Genomic DNA, 15832 nt, shown 5'->3' with positions numbered 1-15832 from the left:
GACCCAGCCCCACCTGAGCTAGATAGAAGCCAGGTGCCCAGAGGTAACGCTAAGTTACCAGGAAACTGACTCACACTGGGGTGGGGCTTGACAGCCCTGTAGATAGCAAATCAAGCAGGCTAGGACAGGCAGCGCCTAGAACACCAGCTGACCCCAAAGAACACAATTGCAAGGGCTCCATCCCTCACTCAGAGGAGCAGAGAAGTCAGGTAGAATAGAAATAAAAAGTAGGGCTGGGTGCTTGCGTCGGCAGCACATATACCAAAAAAGAGCCAGGAATGGTGGTGCACTCCTATGATCCCAGCACTCAGGAAGCAGGAGGATTCCCTCAAGTTTGAGGCCAGCCTGGGCTACATAGTTCAAGGCCAGGCTGAACTACATCGTGAGACTCTGCCTCGCAAAAATAAAATAACCATACATACTTACATAAATGGAAAGAAATAACTAAAAACTGAACATCCAAGAAGAATGCAAAAGCTAGGCATGGTGGCACGCCTGTAATCCCAGGACTCGGGAGGCTGAGACAGGATGATCACTGTAAGCTTGAGGCCAGCCTGAACTACAGTGAGACCCTGTCTCAAAATCAAACAATAGGGCTGGGGATTTAGCTTAGTGGTTCCACCACCTGCCTCGCAAGCATGAAGTCCTGAGTTCAATCCCTGGTGAAACAACAAAAAAAAACACCAAGCCTAGGGCCGGGGATTTAGCTCAGCAGTTCGGTGGCCTGCCTTGCAAGCGCAAGGACCCGAGTTCAATCCCCGGTACCAGAAAAAACAAAACAGGAGTGCAACTCCCAGGACCCAGCCAGTTACCCAAGGCAATCCATTATCAGCATTCCTATTTAGGCTCCTTCTGTACCAGACCCATCACACCCAAAATTCCTCAGAAATACCGAAAGTCCATAAATTGCTTTGAGAAAGATCTAAAGATAAAGGAAGAGGAGAGAATCCAAAGAATGTTTAAATTATCCATCTTTTTTTTTTTTAAACGGGGCTAGTACCCTTCCGGGGGGGTGGGCCACCTTTTCCCAGGATTTCAACTCTAAGAAAGCATGAATATTCCCTGTTCAGGAAACAATTCACTTCATTTCTCTGCATGACTGAGCTCTGCCCACCCTCCACCAATTAAGGATCAAACTCAGGACTCTGAACTTGCCAGGCAGGCGCTGTGCCCCTGAGCCACATCCCTGGCCCATCCACTCTTGTGTACTAAAATTTCCGCCTAACAGACCCTCTCTGTACGTCTTCCTGACTAGTCCTGAAAATTCTTTTTCTGCAACAGGAGTCAGTAAGCCTGCAAACTCTATGTGGGTAAGATTCCTCGGTTCAGCTCTGTAAACCAGCTCAGACTCTGTCCAGTGACATCTTCTCTCGGGGAAAGGAGGAATGTGCAGCTAGCTCAGCTCGGAAGGCAGTTCTGGGAACCACCACAGCTTCCCCACCCGCTGGGGGCCTTTCCAGGAGCCCTCAACTCCTCAGACTTTGATGGAGATCTCAAGGTTGGCCCTGGGGCCCAGATTCACGGCAAGGGATGGAAAAGCAGGTTTTCTTTTTCCTTTTCCTTTTTCTTTGCTTTTCTTTTGTACGGGGGATTAAACTCAGGACCTTGCACTTGTGAGGCAGGCGCGATGCCACTAAGCTAAATCCCCGGCCCTGTACCAGTAACTCTGCCATGACAGTTCAGGTAGGCGTTAAATAGAAAACAGTTCCACCAAGGCTCTAGGAGGCAGCACCGGTGCAGCGCCCCAAAGGGAGTGGTGCGTGTCCTGTGCCAGCCTGGCTGCTGCACAGCACTGTCATTGCTCCTGTGATGATCGACCACCCTTGGGCCCAGCCTTGGTCCCCAGGGGCTGGAGTCCACTGAGGATGCGTGGGCCCAGCCCAGGCTGGCTCTAAAAGAAGTCTGAGGCTTTGTGGCGGGCAGGGAGCTGCAGCAGGTTGTCCGTGATGGAGGCTGGGTCTTGTGTGAGGGGTGTGCGTGGGGCAGAGCCAGGAACTGGTGTGCTTGTGGGGGTGTGAGGCCCACCAGCCGGGGTCTTAAGGTGAGTTGAGCGCGCTGGGGATGGTGTGTAGCTGGCCCGCAAGGCACGATCCGTATACTTGCTGGCTGTCCTGCTCACAAGCCGCTGCAGAGCTGGGGACATGGCTGGACTCAGGCCTTTGGGTGTGAGGCTGGTGGGGGGCATGTGTAAAAAAGCCAAGGTTAGGAGGGCCAGGTGCTGCTAGGAGCAGGGCCTCCCCCAGCCCTCGAGTCAGAAGCAAGGTCATTCGGAGTTGGGGAGGACAGTATTTGGCAGCCTGGCACGCAGCAGTATGGCCAAGCATGAGGTCAAGTGGCAGACTCCAGACCTCTGAGAATCCAAGTCCACACCTCTCCGAGGGGAATGACGACACTGTCTCCACAGGGCTGGCAGGGGATCACAGCGGGACAAGGGGCCTAGAGGTGCTTCTGAGGGACAGACCCAGGAGGAGATGAGGAAATGGTGTGGAGCACAGCTGACGCCAGGGCAGCCAGGGCAGAACCCTAGGGCCCTGCAGGCCAGGCATCCACGCAGCCGGGTTCAGGCAAAGCAGGGGCGGGACAGGGACAACAGCTCGTCCTCATCCCCCTCCCCACCTCCACCTGAGGCCCTGAGGACCCTCACCTGGCCAAGTTCTCTGTCACTCTCCGCAGGGCTTCTTGCTTCTTGGCCCGGTTCTTGGCAGCAGCCTCATTGGCCATCTTCAGGCCCAGGCGCTCCCTGCGGCCAGGCTCCAAGATCTACGAGGAAGAAGGCATGTGAGCGGTCCCAGGCATCCTTCACCCAAAGGAGCGAGTGCTACGGGCGCCAACCTCTTCCCCCTGGCAGCCACAACCCCAGCAACCCACCATCACCTCCCCCAAGAGCTGCTCAAAGCCTCACTCCGCCCTCCAGACCTGCTCGCACACCTACCTATCCTCAATGGCTCTCACGGCCAGGACCACAAGACGTGAACCCCTGACAAGCTTGCAGGGAAGAAAGGGGGTCTTGCTTTCATTTCACACCCTCTGATTATCAGAGTGAACATCCTTCTGCTTTTACTGGCCTTCTGTGATTCTTTCAAAAGGCTCCAGATGTGAATGAGACCTCTTTTTCTACAGAGCTACTTGTTTTCTTGTTTTGTTATACAGGAGTTTTGTCTCCCAATCAAACTAAACCATAACCAGGCGTGGTGGCACATGCCAATAATTCCAGTACTCGGGAGGCTGAAGCAGGAGGACTGCCACGAGCTCAAGGCCAGCCTGGGTGACATGGTAAATTCAAGACCAGCCTATATACATAACAAGACCCTGTCTCAAAAATGAAAACAGTAACAATAAATAAAAATAAATGAGCCATCCCATACAATTGCTTTTCAGTTACTTGGTTTTGCTTTCTTTGTGACATTTTTGGCTATACAAAAGCTCACCATTTTCAGGGCCAGGGATTTAGCTCAGTGGCAACACACCTGCCTTGCAAGTGCAAGTTCCTGAGTTTGATCTCCAGTACCAAAAAAACCAAAAAACAAAAAAAATTTCATCATTTTCACAGACAACAGTCCCCACTTACCTTCACAGGATATGTTCTGAAACTCCCCAGAGAACACCTGAAAGCTGAAATAGTACCAAACCCTATTGTGCTATTTTTTTCTACTCATACCTATGATAAAGTTGAATTTACAAACTACGGGCTGAGGATGTGACTCAGTGGTAGGCAACATGCTTGGCACATGTAAGACTCTGAGTTTGATCCCTAGCACCAACACAAAAGAACCCAAAACCCCCATAAATCAGCTATAGAAGGAATTAAAAACCACTAAGATGAAACAATTATAATAGTATGCTGTCATAAAAGTGACATAAGCTTTGTGAATTTATTTATATAAGTCCCTATGAAACATTTTCAGAATGCAGATGACTTTGGGTAAGTAAAACCTAAAACCTTGGACAAGGGAGGACTACTGCACATAGTACTTTAATTTTCTTTTCCTTTCATGGCTAGAAAGTTCTTCCTACCTTAAGAGCAGACTAAGGGCTTGGGCTATAGCTCAGCGGTGGAACACTGGACCAGCATGCACTGAGTTTCATCTCCAGTACACCACGAAAAATATCAGATGAATATTTCCTCATTGTTTTCTTCTGTCTTGGGGTTATTCTTCTTACATTTAATCCTTTCAACTTTCTAGAATTTATTCTGCTCTACCTATCAAGGACCTCTTAATTCCAAACACTGCCATTCAGCAAAATTTGAATGTCATCTTTATTTTTTTTGTTGTTGTTGGAATGTCATCTTTATGATACCCTCAATTCTTTTTTGGTACCAGGGATCGAACTCAGAACCTTGAGCTTGCGAGGCAGGCACAGTGCTCACTGAGCCAAATCCCTGGCCCTATACCCTCAATTCTTACTTGGGCCACAGCTTGTTTCAGAACCTGTCCTTTGCTATCGGCACACAAGCTTGAGGCACAACGGCACACTACTGGTGCATCTACAACCTAAGGATATGCTTTAATGTGGATGGCACAGGGCTTGCTTGGCTATTCTTCTCTCAAGGTTTCTGTTTTGTTTCTGGTACCGGGGATCGAACTCAGAACCTTGTGTTTGCAAGGCAGGCGGCAGCACCACTGAGCTAAATCCCCGGCCCTCAAGTTTGTTTCGGTTATCCATGCATCCCCAGTTCTAGAAACAAAGCACCCAAAACGTCTGCCCACATTTGTCAGGATGTACAGTACCTCTAGAAGGCTCTCCTGCCAGTGCCCTTAGGCTGGTCATGGGGAGACGTTCTCCTCCTCAGCACTACAGTATGGCTCTATGGTTTTCCTTACAAAAGCCATGTAGTTGTTCTGCTTCTACTGGCACCTAAGTGATCTCTTTCTCTACCATATTTCGGTATGAACACTGCTGAACGAACTGGCTCAAGACGATCTTTTCTGACACAGTCACTGAACCGATCCAAATATTCATTCTTAGCAGGGCATGTTGGTGCACGCCTGGGGAGGCTGAGGCAGGAGGATCGCTGTGAGTTCGAGACCAGCCTTGGCTACATAGTGAGTTCCAGGTCAGTCTCAACTACAGAGTGAGACCCTGTCTCAAAAAACCCAAAAAACAAATATTCACTCTTAACTCCACACCCGATTCTGTCACATTTCCAAAGCAGATGATATAATCTACACTCTTAGCCTCAGCAACCACACAAACCTCTAGCTCCCTCTTGTGATACCCGAGTCCGTCCGCACAGGTAGGGGCTCAGAACCCAAACAGGGATCTCTCCTCCTTCCCTTTCCAAACAACTCAGCAGTTTTCCCAGACTCCCGGCAGGCCAGAGCATCCTGCCTTTTCCGTGGCTCACACTTACTCACCTACTCATCCATGCTTCCGTGGGCCACCAATTCCTATAGGCTGTCTGTTCCCCACTTTCTACCCCACCTCAGGGGCATCCTTCACTGCTTTCTGTAACCAGAAGCCCGGCTCTGCCAGCAGATAGCTCTTCTGAGAACACAAACTAACTCCCAGGGTCCTGAGGCCTGCAGAGCAGCTGCAGCTCCTGGCCTAACCCTGCGACCCTCCTACCTCATCTGTGAGCAGCTGTGGTCTCCAGGCCCAAGAAGGGCAGAGGTCACCCACTCCCCGCCTTGGCGGTGCCTTGGCCCTACTCTTCCAGATCCCTCCTGGACACGCGTTCATCCACTCACCCTGGCCTTCAGAAGTGCCAGTGCTTGGCCCCATCAACTGGGCCTGCTTTGACCGATCTTGGGCAACAAGGGCTCAGCACTCCTCAGGCACCCACACTGAGTCCTACCCTTCCTCCCCTCACCACTACCCACCTTGAAGGCCGGCCCTGGTGTCCTGTCCACGTAGGGGGTCTCTGACCCTTCAACTCTCAGCGGTGTGTTCTCTACCTCCCCCCAGGTCATCAGCGGGGACTCGTTCACACCTGCAGATGGAAAGACCAGTCACCTCAGGCCAGGGCACCTAGTTGGGGTCACCACCTCCGGCCTCCTCCCCAACCATAGCCAGTTACCCGTGTCCATCCCAGCTAACGTCAAGGCCAGCAACTGGCCCTCTGTCCTTCCGTTAGACTCAGGAACCGTGTCGCACCCATTCTCTGAGCAGGTAATGCCAGGATCACTGTAGGTCCATGGCAGGGGACACGGATTCGGCCTGAGAAAGTTAATCAGCCAGATCCTATTCTATCACAGGACCAGGGCCCTCCTAGAGGTCACCCTCATCCCAAGAGAGGATACACACAGGGCTCTCAATACTCCCGAATCTCCCAGGATTTAGCGCAAGCCTGTGGCTCCACGTGGCCTGGTCTACATCACGCACCTGGTGCCTGAGGGCACAGAGGCCAACAAGGAGGGCACGTCATGTGCCCTGAGGGACCAGCCCCAGTGTCACCCACCTAGTGAGGAAACGTGGGGCCTGATTCCCAGAGCCTCTCCACCCTACAGTGTCCTCCGCAGTAGAGCTGTGAGCACTGCCCACAGCATGCCTTCTGCCGACACTGAGGAGCGGACCCGAACAGGAACCAGTACCCCAGGGCACCTCGGGTCCAATCTGTCTGAGTCCAGGCCACCCACAGCCCGCACCAGCCTTGGCACGAAGCCCATTGCTCACCAGGGGCAGGAGAAGGGGTGGCAACAAACCCGAATCCGCCTACTCGGGGGGACTCCTGGGGAATGAGCTCCTTGCCGTCAGGGCCGACCTTGCCCTGTTTGTGCTGGAATAAGCAGAGAGAGTAGTGTCAGGCAGCTCTCTCCCCAGATGGCCAACAGTCAGGTACATAGGAACTCACTGCAAACACTTCTTTCTTTCCCTGGGGCAAAGCTGGACTTCCAGGCAGGCGGCCCTCTTGAGGAGAGGGAGGAAGGACCTCCACCCTCACAAAGACCTTGAGGCCTGGCAGAGTGGGTACCAAAGCAAGGAGTATCCCTTCTTCCCATCCAGGAAACCAGGGTTCATGAGAGCGTGTGCTTTGTCCTCTTCCCCTGAGGCACTGTAAGCTTCCCTATCTCCTGCCTCCACCCCTTAACCCTATGATTACCACAATCACCACTGGAGAGCAGACTTTTTTTTGTGTGTGTGTGTGTGTGTGTGTGGAACTGGGGATCGAACTCTGGCACTTGTGCACAGGCAGGGAGCGAACCACTGCCTGTGAACCAAGCCAAATACCCCGCCCAGAGCACACTTTTCTTGCTCCCAAGCTCAGAATCTCTTTGCTGCCTCCTCAAGTCCTGTGGCACTGCAGGCCATTCTCTGGGGCCAAGCACTTTTTTGGTACTTACTGGTTCCCCTGGCTGCTCACCTCATTCTACCCACAGCCCTGCCTCGTGTGTGGACACGTGTGTAGCCAGACAAGGCTGGCTCACAATGGCCTTTTCTCTGGGGCGTCTGCCATCAGATCTGGGTCCCCAGAACGAATCTAACCAAAACAGTGTCCCAGTAGAAGCCTATCCAAGCTGATCAAACACTCAGGGCCCTGCCACGCAGGGACTCTAATCCTTCTCCACCAAGCTCAAGGATGGTCCTAACTTTAAGGAGGCAGCCATGATGGGTGAAGCCATACCTGCCCTCAGCCACCTCTGACCCTGTGTGCCTGCTGGCCCCACTGCATTACCTGGGCATTGAGGGCAGCTGCCTGCTGCAGCTGGGATCTGCTCAGAGCCTGGCTGAAGGGGTCCCTAAGGAAGCGAGTGTTCTTATGCACCACTTGCCGGGGTTCCTTAAACAGCTGCTCTTCATCAGGGACACCTGGCAAACAGCAGAGATGGCACTTGTATCAGAGTGGCAGACAGGCCCCACCTCAGCCACAGCGGTCCTGCAGCCTGAGGGACAATGCCACACTGTTCCTCTCAGTCACGTCACGCCCACCCCAACACGTATGTGCAGTCCAGCTCACAGATGAGGAGTCCCCAGGCCCACGCTCTGAAGGCCAACAGAGCCAGACACACGCAGCTGTATCCCTTGTGTCCCCATCCTGCCACCCAGCCTGCCCACTCACCCTCTGGATAGTACATGAGGGAATTCTTGGCCTTGTATTTCCAGGTCTCCACGCCAGCCTGGCTGTTCTCGATGGCCTGGTGCTCTGCTGATGGGAGTTCAAGATTATCTTTCTGCCTCTGCAATCACATGGGGAAAAGTGAGGGTCAGAGGGACCTCTGGGGACTACGCCTATGGCCCCAACAGAGGAGGCCAACATCCCCTAGCTCCAGAGCTACCTTCTCAAATTCCTCCTCAGCCTGGTAAAGCCAGGCATGGCGGGCCCGGCTTTTCTCCTTGGCCACCTCCATGATCTCCTGGAAGGAGGCATTGTCTTCGCTTGTGTAGCAGCTCAGGAAGACATCCAGGCTGGGCAGTGGCTCCTTTTCCTCCTCCTCTCCAGCCTCTCCTGCGCAGAGGTGGCAGGCGAGAACACAGTAACACACGGCATAGATACCACTTTCCAGTCAGAAGAGACTGGTACACCCAGTCCTGGGAATCACACCACCCTATAAGCAAGGGTGGAATCCTCACCCTGTCAGAGAGCTCTCCATGGGGGTACAATCAAGCCACTTCAACTGCCCAGGGCACCCTGCAGCTGTCTCTGTCCATTTGCCAGAGGCCAAGAGAAGCATGTGATCTGATTGGTTAGGTGGGATAACGGCGACTCAGGAATTAAAGCAGGACACTGGAAGTTTCTTTTCTGCCAACATTGTACTGATTCTATAGGACCTACAGCCAAATCCCCAGGACTCTCCCTTCTTCCTGGGATTTTCTCACCATCACCCCTTTTCCCCAAGCATTTGGACAAGTGGGTGATTGTCACTTAAGCATCTAGACCTGCCAGCTTGTCCTTGTGGCAGAAACCTCATGTGCCCCACGGGTCCAGATGGGGCCTCGCAGATACTGGACCACATCCCTGCCACCATGGAAAGCAACACTCCTGCTGAGATAGCATCCTGGGGCTGCTACCAATTTCTGTGAGGCCATTTGAAAGACGTTTTTTTTCTTTTTGTTTTGAGACAGAGTTTTGCTAAATTGTGCAGATACATCTTGAATACCTGGGCTCAAGTGATCTTTCCACCTCAGTCTCCCAATTAGTTGGAACTACAGCTGGCACCACCAGATCCAACTCCAAGGGAGGTTTTTCTGTTTTTTTTCTTTTTGGAGACAGGGTCTCACTATGTAGCTCAGGATGGCCCTGAACTCCCAGTTATCCTCCTGCCTCAGCCTCCTGAGTGCTGGTATTAAAGGCATGTACCATCACACCTGGCCTCTAGTGACAATCTTGACCACCTGCTACAGGCTAGACTGTGCACGAAGCTAGTAATCAAAAAGGTGAAAACCCAAGCCTCAACCACTGACTATCTCTGAGAAATTATCGCCTTTTGCAGCCTCAGTTTCCTCATCTGTAGACATGAATGGCAGGTTTCTATCACCTAAATTATGGAAAGAACTCCTACACTGACTGGCATATAAGGTGTTTCTATATAAAAAGAATCAGCTAGGCATGGGAGTACAAACCTATAATTACAATACTTTGGGAAGAGGACAGCAAATTTGAGCCCAGCCTGACTGACTTCATGAGACCCTGTCGCTAAATACAAAATAAAAAGGTCTGGGGAGGTAGCTTAGTGAAAAGGCTGAAAAGAAAAAGGATCTTCAAACTGCCCTGAAGCTCATGAGTTATGTTTCAATAAAGACCCAAGCTCCAAGAATGACATGACAGTGTGCAGACAGCAGGAAGAGCCAGGCTGTGGAACAGAAGTATCACGTTCGTTTGAACACAATGGACTTCTGTGTTAGCGTACCATACGACGCATCAGAACCTGACTGAGGAAAAGTATCTTGTCCACCTCTGCCTATGCTGAAGAGAAAACTACAGTGAGCAAGAAGTTCTGTAATTGAAGATACTCTTATATTCAAAGTGGCTTAGAAGGCTCTTTCCTAAAGAGATTTCCTCCTAAAGTCAGGGTGTATCCTATACATCCACATGTCTCATATTCCAGTACAAACTTGAAGACAACCACTCATCTGTTCTACTTTTATGTGCTGAAGGCCCACACACACCATGTGCTATTTCACATGGGAAGCAACTGCTCTTATGCAGTGGATGCTAATAAGGGTGAGAGGCAAGAAACTGAAGTGTCTTTTCAAATATTACATCCTAGGGGCTGGGGGTTTAGCTCATTGGTTTCACTGCCTGCTTCACAAGCACAAGGACCCAAGTTCGATCCCCCGTACCACAAAAACAAACAAACAAAAAAACAAAATAGTATATGGATGCTCAAATATTACATCCTACAATGAACAAAAAGCTCGCAGTCTGGACAACTTAGTAAGACCTACCTTAAAAAAACCTGAGGAGTTGAACCCAGATCTTCGGTGTCCTCGAACAACTCTCTCTAGCCTCACAGATTGCTATTTAGGAGATCCCTCAGGGACAAGATGTGTGCTGCAGCCCCTGGGCCTGGCAGAATATAACTCCCAGACAATTGGGACCGTTCAACCAACAGAGGGGGCACTCACTCACCTTCCTCCAGGACTCCAGCCCTGGGCCTGGGCTTGTTGCCTACCACTCCAGTACCTGCATGTACCTCAGGGGTTTCAAATGTGGCTGGAGTCACATCTAAGGGAAAGAGGTTAGAAGTCAGAGAAAGTAAATGGTGACACTCGATGGGCTTCTCCCCTTTGCCACCCACAAGGTCCTCTTACAAGGTGGCGGAGGCTCTCGGGACATCTTGCCCACAGCAGAGCCAAATTTGATGGCAATCTGGCGCATTCGTTCCAAGTCTCCATTTTCCTCAGCTTCTAGATACTCCTTCTGTGCCTGTAGCTTCTCTATATCAGGAAAGAAATCCCTCTGGATGACTGTCTGGAGGCCCTGTTAGGAGAGAGCAGAGCAGAAATTAGAGCTGCCACGTGGATGCCTTACCGTGTAGCCCACTATTATACATCCTTTCACTTCTGCCTGCTCCCATAACTGGGGCTTGCTTGAGAGAGTTTAGGAGCACTTTCTGGTGAGGCTGAACATCCCCTCTGGTCTGACATTACTAAATACTCCTTTCATGCCCATGAGACCCTCCTCTCTCCCTTTACTAACCCGTCATTCTCATTCTCCTTTGCCGGCTCCACCTCCACACCAGCCAGGCCAGGGGGCACTGCCACTTAATTCCACCCAGGAGCTTCTGTTTCGAATCTGAACCTCTCTCCTGAGTGACTTCAGCCGGTCACCCTCTCTACCGTTAGCAGTTGAAACCCCCCATTCGCCCTCCCGCTAGACCTTGCTATGGAGCTGCAAACCTGCACCCAACTGTGCACCGACGCTACCCATCTGCGCATCCCAGAATATTCCAGATTTAACCGATCGCAAACCCAACGGGCTCCTCCACCCGAGGGTCTGCGGCAGGACCAACCCTTACTTCAGAAGCATCCGAAGCCCACTCAAAAAGGCTGCCACAACCGCCGCTTATTTCCAGAATTCCCAGCCCTTATACTGGCTGTTACCGTCGTCGAGAAAGTCCCCCTTGTCACTATTCTCCAAATGTGTCAAAATCCTATTTATACTTCAAGATAGAAACTTTTCTCTGACCCTCACCATATACCGCCCTTTTTCTACCCTGAAAACACTGTTAGTGCCCCAATCGAGGACACCTCCCCCTGCACTGTTTAGGTGGCTCTCGGATCTGTCCACATCCCAAAAGCAGGGACGCGGTTGTTCCACTTCCTCGAGCGGGCCGGGCACCAGGACCCGAAGAGAGAGGACCCGCGAGAAGCCCCCCCCCCGCATGGGGGCGGACCCGGAAGTCTCCGGCCTCCGCAGAGGGGTACCTCGATATACTCTTCCTCATCTAGAACTCGCTGCTTCCTCTTCGCAGCCCCAGTCTCCCCATCCGTGCTCTTCTTTGGGGAACCGGACGCGCTGGGGAGCAACAGAGACCAACCCGAAGCTCCCGGAGACCCCATCCCTATCCCAGAAGCGCTCGCGCGGTACAGAAGCCCCGCAGGCTTTTGGGGACCAATTACGCCTGGACCTTCAATAGCCAGCCAGCCAATGAGAAAGCAGTGCTTTTCTAACTCCCCGGCGCTCAGTAATGACGCCACTACAAGCGCTTCGTCAAGGGAGTTGTAGTCTTTCTCCGGCCTTGCATTGTTCACGGTCGTTTGGTCAGTGCACACAAGGGAGCGCTGTGTTGGAAGGCGTTGGACGTGTCAAGCTAATGTTCTAGTATTGGGGGAAATAATCGCAACGTGTGCTTAAATTTATTTTTAAAAAACACTCCAAAAATCTGGTTATATACACGTACCAAACTTTATGCAAGAATAGAATCCTAAGACAATTCTTTCGTGACAGTTATCTAACAGAAGATAATTGAAAAGAATAAGACGGCGACTTCATAAAGACATCTCTAATTAGAGACTATTAGGCTCCTAAATGCCAGACTGCGCTAAAGAGAATAGGGCCAATTCTCACTGAAATGGGACAGGACACCGCCTAAGCATTTTTCGGGAATTTCTTCACCAAAAGAGGCTGTAAAATATGTTAAACAAACCAGTACAATTTTGCTTTTACAATATGCAGTTATCCTCTCATCCATTGGGATCCACTGGGGAGTACACATCTCATCCCTGGTAATGTTTCTGCCTTCAGATAGCAAACAGTTCCGTGGAAAATACAGACACTAGTTACATCACCCTATTTTTAAAAAGTGTAAAATTGCAGTCGTGATGGGTTTGTACTTGAGAATCTTGTCCTAGCAGGGGAAATTGAGGGCAAATTTCTCCAAGCAGAAAGTGGTCAAAGATCCAAAAGGTGAATGGACAGGCATTGGTCGGGCGACTGGGAGGAACATATGCAAAGTCCCAGGGGTGGCAGGGAGCAAGGGAGGTTCCGAAGCAGACCTTTAGATATACACTGAGTACAGCGAGGTGTGAGATGATGCTAGGGAGGCAAAGACAGGCTGCTCATGACATTGCGGGTCCTGGAGAGTAGGAGTTTTGTCTTTATTCTGAATTAAAGGGGGGCCAGAGGAGGTGCAGCCAGACAAGATGGAGAGAGCTACAATGGCCAAGATGCGAGGTGACTGTCACTTACATCAAGCAGTGCACCCGGAATTAGAAGGTAGATTCTGGGATTTATCAATATATGAACTGCTGCTGTTGGGCAGGGTGTGGTGTGAGAGTTAGGGAGCAGGCAGGTGGTCACTAGCTCTGTTCACTCACCTGGTCTGCACAGGGGAAAGAGCTCACTGTGGACAAGGTACACCTTCCAGGCGGAGTACTGAGGGACAGTTTGACATAGTATCTAGTTTGGGGGAGAAGCCTGGGCTGGAGCTACAAACACGGTGGAGAGATGAGAGTGGAGAGAGGCAGTGGAAAAGATTAACCAAAACAGCGGAGCTGGAGGGAGCACTGGAGACTCTCAGACATCGCGTTAATGGTCTGCTGGCTCGGGCAAGGGGAAACGGCTGGCTTGCCAAGGAGCAGCTGGAGGAAGGAGACAAGTCGGAGGGGCAGTGGTGCCTACAAGTTGGAGCTCAGGTGCGCTCTCATCGTGGTTGCCCTAAACAACAAACGGCCAGTCAGCCCGGGAGGACAAGGAGCCTGGAACCCAGTAAAATGAGTGTCCCAACCTGCAGGAAAGCTGTCCAGGACACAATCAGGTCCACAGATAGACAATGCAGGGCACTGTCTTCAAGGGCAAGGGTAAGATTCAGGGCAACATTTTGTGACAGCCAGAAGTGTGTGTCCTGGAGAGTTGAAGTGAGCACCTGTGCCGTGTTGGCGCAGCTCTAGCTGGGGAGCACCATATCTGCGTAGTGTTACCTGAACCTGTCAGCCTTAGAGAGCCCCAGGAGCCCTGGCTTCTGCAGTCTGCTTTCTGTGGATGAGCTGTGTCTCTTGCAGACACCACTCCTTAACACCCTCAGGACACAGGAAACAGAATAACGTGCTCACGCCAAGTGAGCGGGTGTTGGGAGTGTCCGGCTCATTGCATGGGTTGTCTTGGGAAATGGAAGCCTTGCTTTTCATGCTGTCCTTCACACTGGAGCCAGGGTGGTGGAGGGGAGGGCAGGCATTGACCAAGGTAGTGGGAGTATGGTTTTCCAATCCAACCACGTCATGGGTGTCGGGATGGCTGAGTGGGCTAAGGCACCAGACTCAAGCGGCGCACCGATCCAACCACATTTTGCCCCCAACTTGGATGACAGGTTGACAGCTTCGAGAGGCAGATTCCACTGGACAGAAATCCCCAGAGGAAGGAAGCCAAGAATTCCTATCCATGAAGCAGGTTAGCAGTGCCTAGAGACCAGAGCAGGCCCCCAGAGGCCCAGACACCTTCCCAGGGCTAGTGTGCTTGGCTGGGGGCACCTAGTATAAGGAGTTCAGACTCCTGGGCTATGTTCCCAAAGACTCCCTACCCTAACTCCTCCTCTCCGGGAATGGGGGGGGGGGGGGGGGGAGGGACAGCTCCCTGCTGGGTGTGGAAATGGAGTTAGGGCAGACTTGGGACTCTGTACCGCTTTTGTGGTATTTGTAGCTCTTGTTCTTTTCTGGTATCAGCACAAAGCTGAAAGATTAAGGAACAGGCGGAGGGCCTTGTGGAAATTACTTCCCAACCTTCTTACTCTGCAGGATCAGACACCAAGACCAGCAGCACAGGGCCTTGGAGGTGACAACAAGCCCTCTACCCTGCCCTGGGAGAGAGGAAGACAGGCCAAGGGGCCTGTGTCCATATGAGGGAGGAGGGAGGCCAGCACGCCCTTGGGTGAGAAGGGTGATACCACCGAGGGCTCTGGGCCCCTGTGTTTTCCGGTGCTAGTTTCTGTCCTGGATGGGGTCACTGCTTCTCTGGGCGGCTGGCAAGGATTGAGGAAGCTGACCTGCTCTCCGTCCCACTCCACCACCAAGGCAATCGAAGTCCCAGTGGTTCCTGCCTGACCACCCCAGGGAGGGCAGGGCACCAAGGTGTGTGGTGTTCCCTCCTCCTAGGGGCAAGCGGTGCCAGGACACACACACACACACACACACGCACACACGCACGCACACACACACACACGCACACACACACACACCCCACCCGTTCTAGGTGGCAGGAAGCTTGGAGAATGACAGAGGAGGCTGCAGCCCCCGCTTAGCCTCGGGTCCCACAGGTCTGTCCTCTCTCTACGCAGCCCCCAAGGTCAGCACCGCGGCCGGGAGTAGCTCCCAGCACCGTCAGCATCGCTCCTTGGGAGGTTTCTTGGCCCCCGGCAGGAGCCTGGCAGCGGCTGAGGCGCGCTTCTGGTGTCTCCACTTGGCCCTTCGGTTCTTGAACCAGACCTGAAGAGGAGGAGGAGGAAGAATTGGAGAAGCAAAAGGATGAGGAAGAAGGAAGGAGGAGGAAGAGGAGGAGGAGGAAGAAGAGGGAGGAGGAGGAAGGGAAAGAGACTTCTCCGACCTCCGGGATCTCTGCCTGCTCCGACGCCCCCTTCCTGAAGGGCCTGCAGGAGGCCTGGCAGGGGCTTCTAAAGCAGACCTTCTTTCCCTCTTCTGCGGCAGACAGATGGGCACCCCTGCGAATGGGGGGACCCCCTTCCCACCCTGCCCAGCCTCCGCCCAGCGGCGACCACGACGAGCCTTCTGCGGAAGCTCTGAGCATTTATTTCCGAACCTCCCAAATCTGCCACCTGCATAAATGCCCGCTTTACGATCAGGAAAAGGCGCAGGGTTCACATACAGGCCAAGAACACTACCTCCCCTCCCCTCGGGTTCCAGGGTCACTTTTCCCACACACACCTCCCGCTCGCTCCCGCCCCGGCACTGAGCCTGCTCGCCTTGCCTCGCCCAGGTCCCCCTCCTCCGAGGCCCGGGT

At 52.5% G+C, this 15832-nt stretch overlaps 1 protein-coding gene across 1 annotated transcript; it reads right to left on the bottom strand.

Annotated features, from left to right (window-relative positions):
• Positions 1 to 721: 721 nt before the first annotated feature.
• On the bottom strand, positions 722 to 11991 carry Ess2 (ess-2 splicing factor homolog). The gene is made up of 10 exons (XM_010620733.3): positions 11809 to 11991; positions 10693 to 10861; positions 10511 to 10606; positions 8217 to 8386; positions 8000 to 8117; positions 7616 to 7749; positions 6616 to 6718; positions 5823 to 5932; positions 2645 to 2760; positions 722 to 2171 (listed from the first exon to the last, which is right to left on the bottom strand). The coding sequence occupies exons 1-10, from the start codon at positions 11941 to 11943 to the stop codon at positions 1892 to 1894; spliced, it is 1431 nt and encodes a 476-aa protein (XP_010619035.1). The 5' UTR covers positions 11944 to 11991; the 3' UTR covers positions 722 to 1891.
• Positions 11992 to 15832: the final 3841 nt, after the last annotated feature.

Source organism: Fukomys damarensis, unplaced genomic scaffold, assembly GCF_012274545.1.
Source record: "Fukomys damarensis isolate Sample0158 unplaced genomic scaffold, DMR_v1.0_HiC HiC_scaffold_34, whole genome shotgun sequence".
NCBI classification, from domain to species: domain Eukaryota; kingdom Metazoa; phylum Chordata; class Mammalia; order Rodentia; family Bathyergidae; genus Fukomys; species Fukomys damarensis.
Note: the sequence above shows the minus strand (reverse complement) of the source record. Positions and strands in the feature narration are given on the sequence as shown.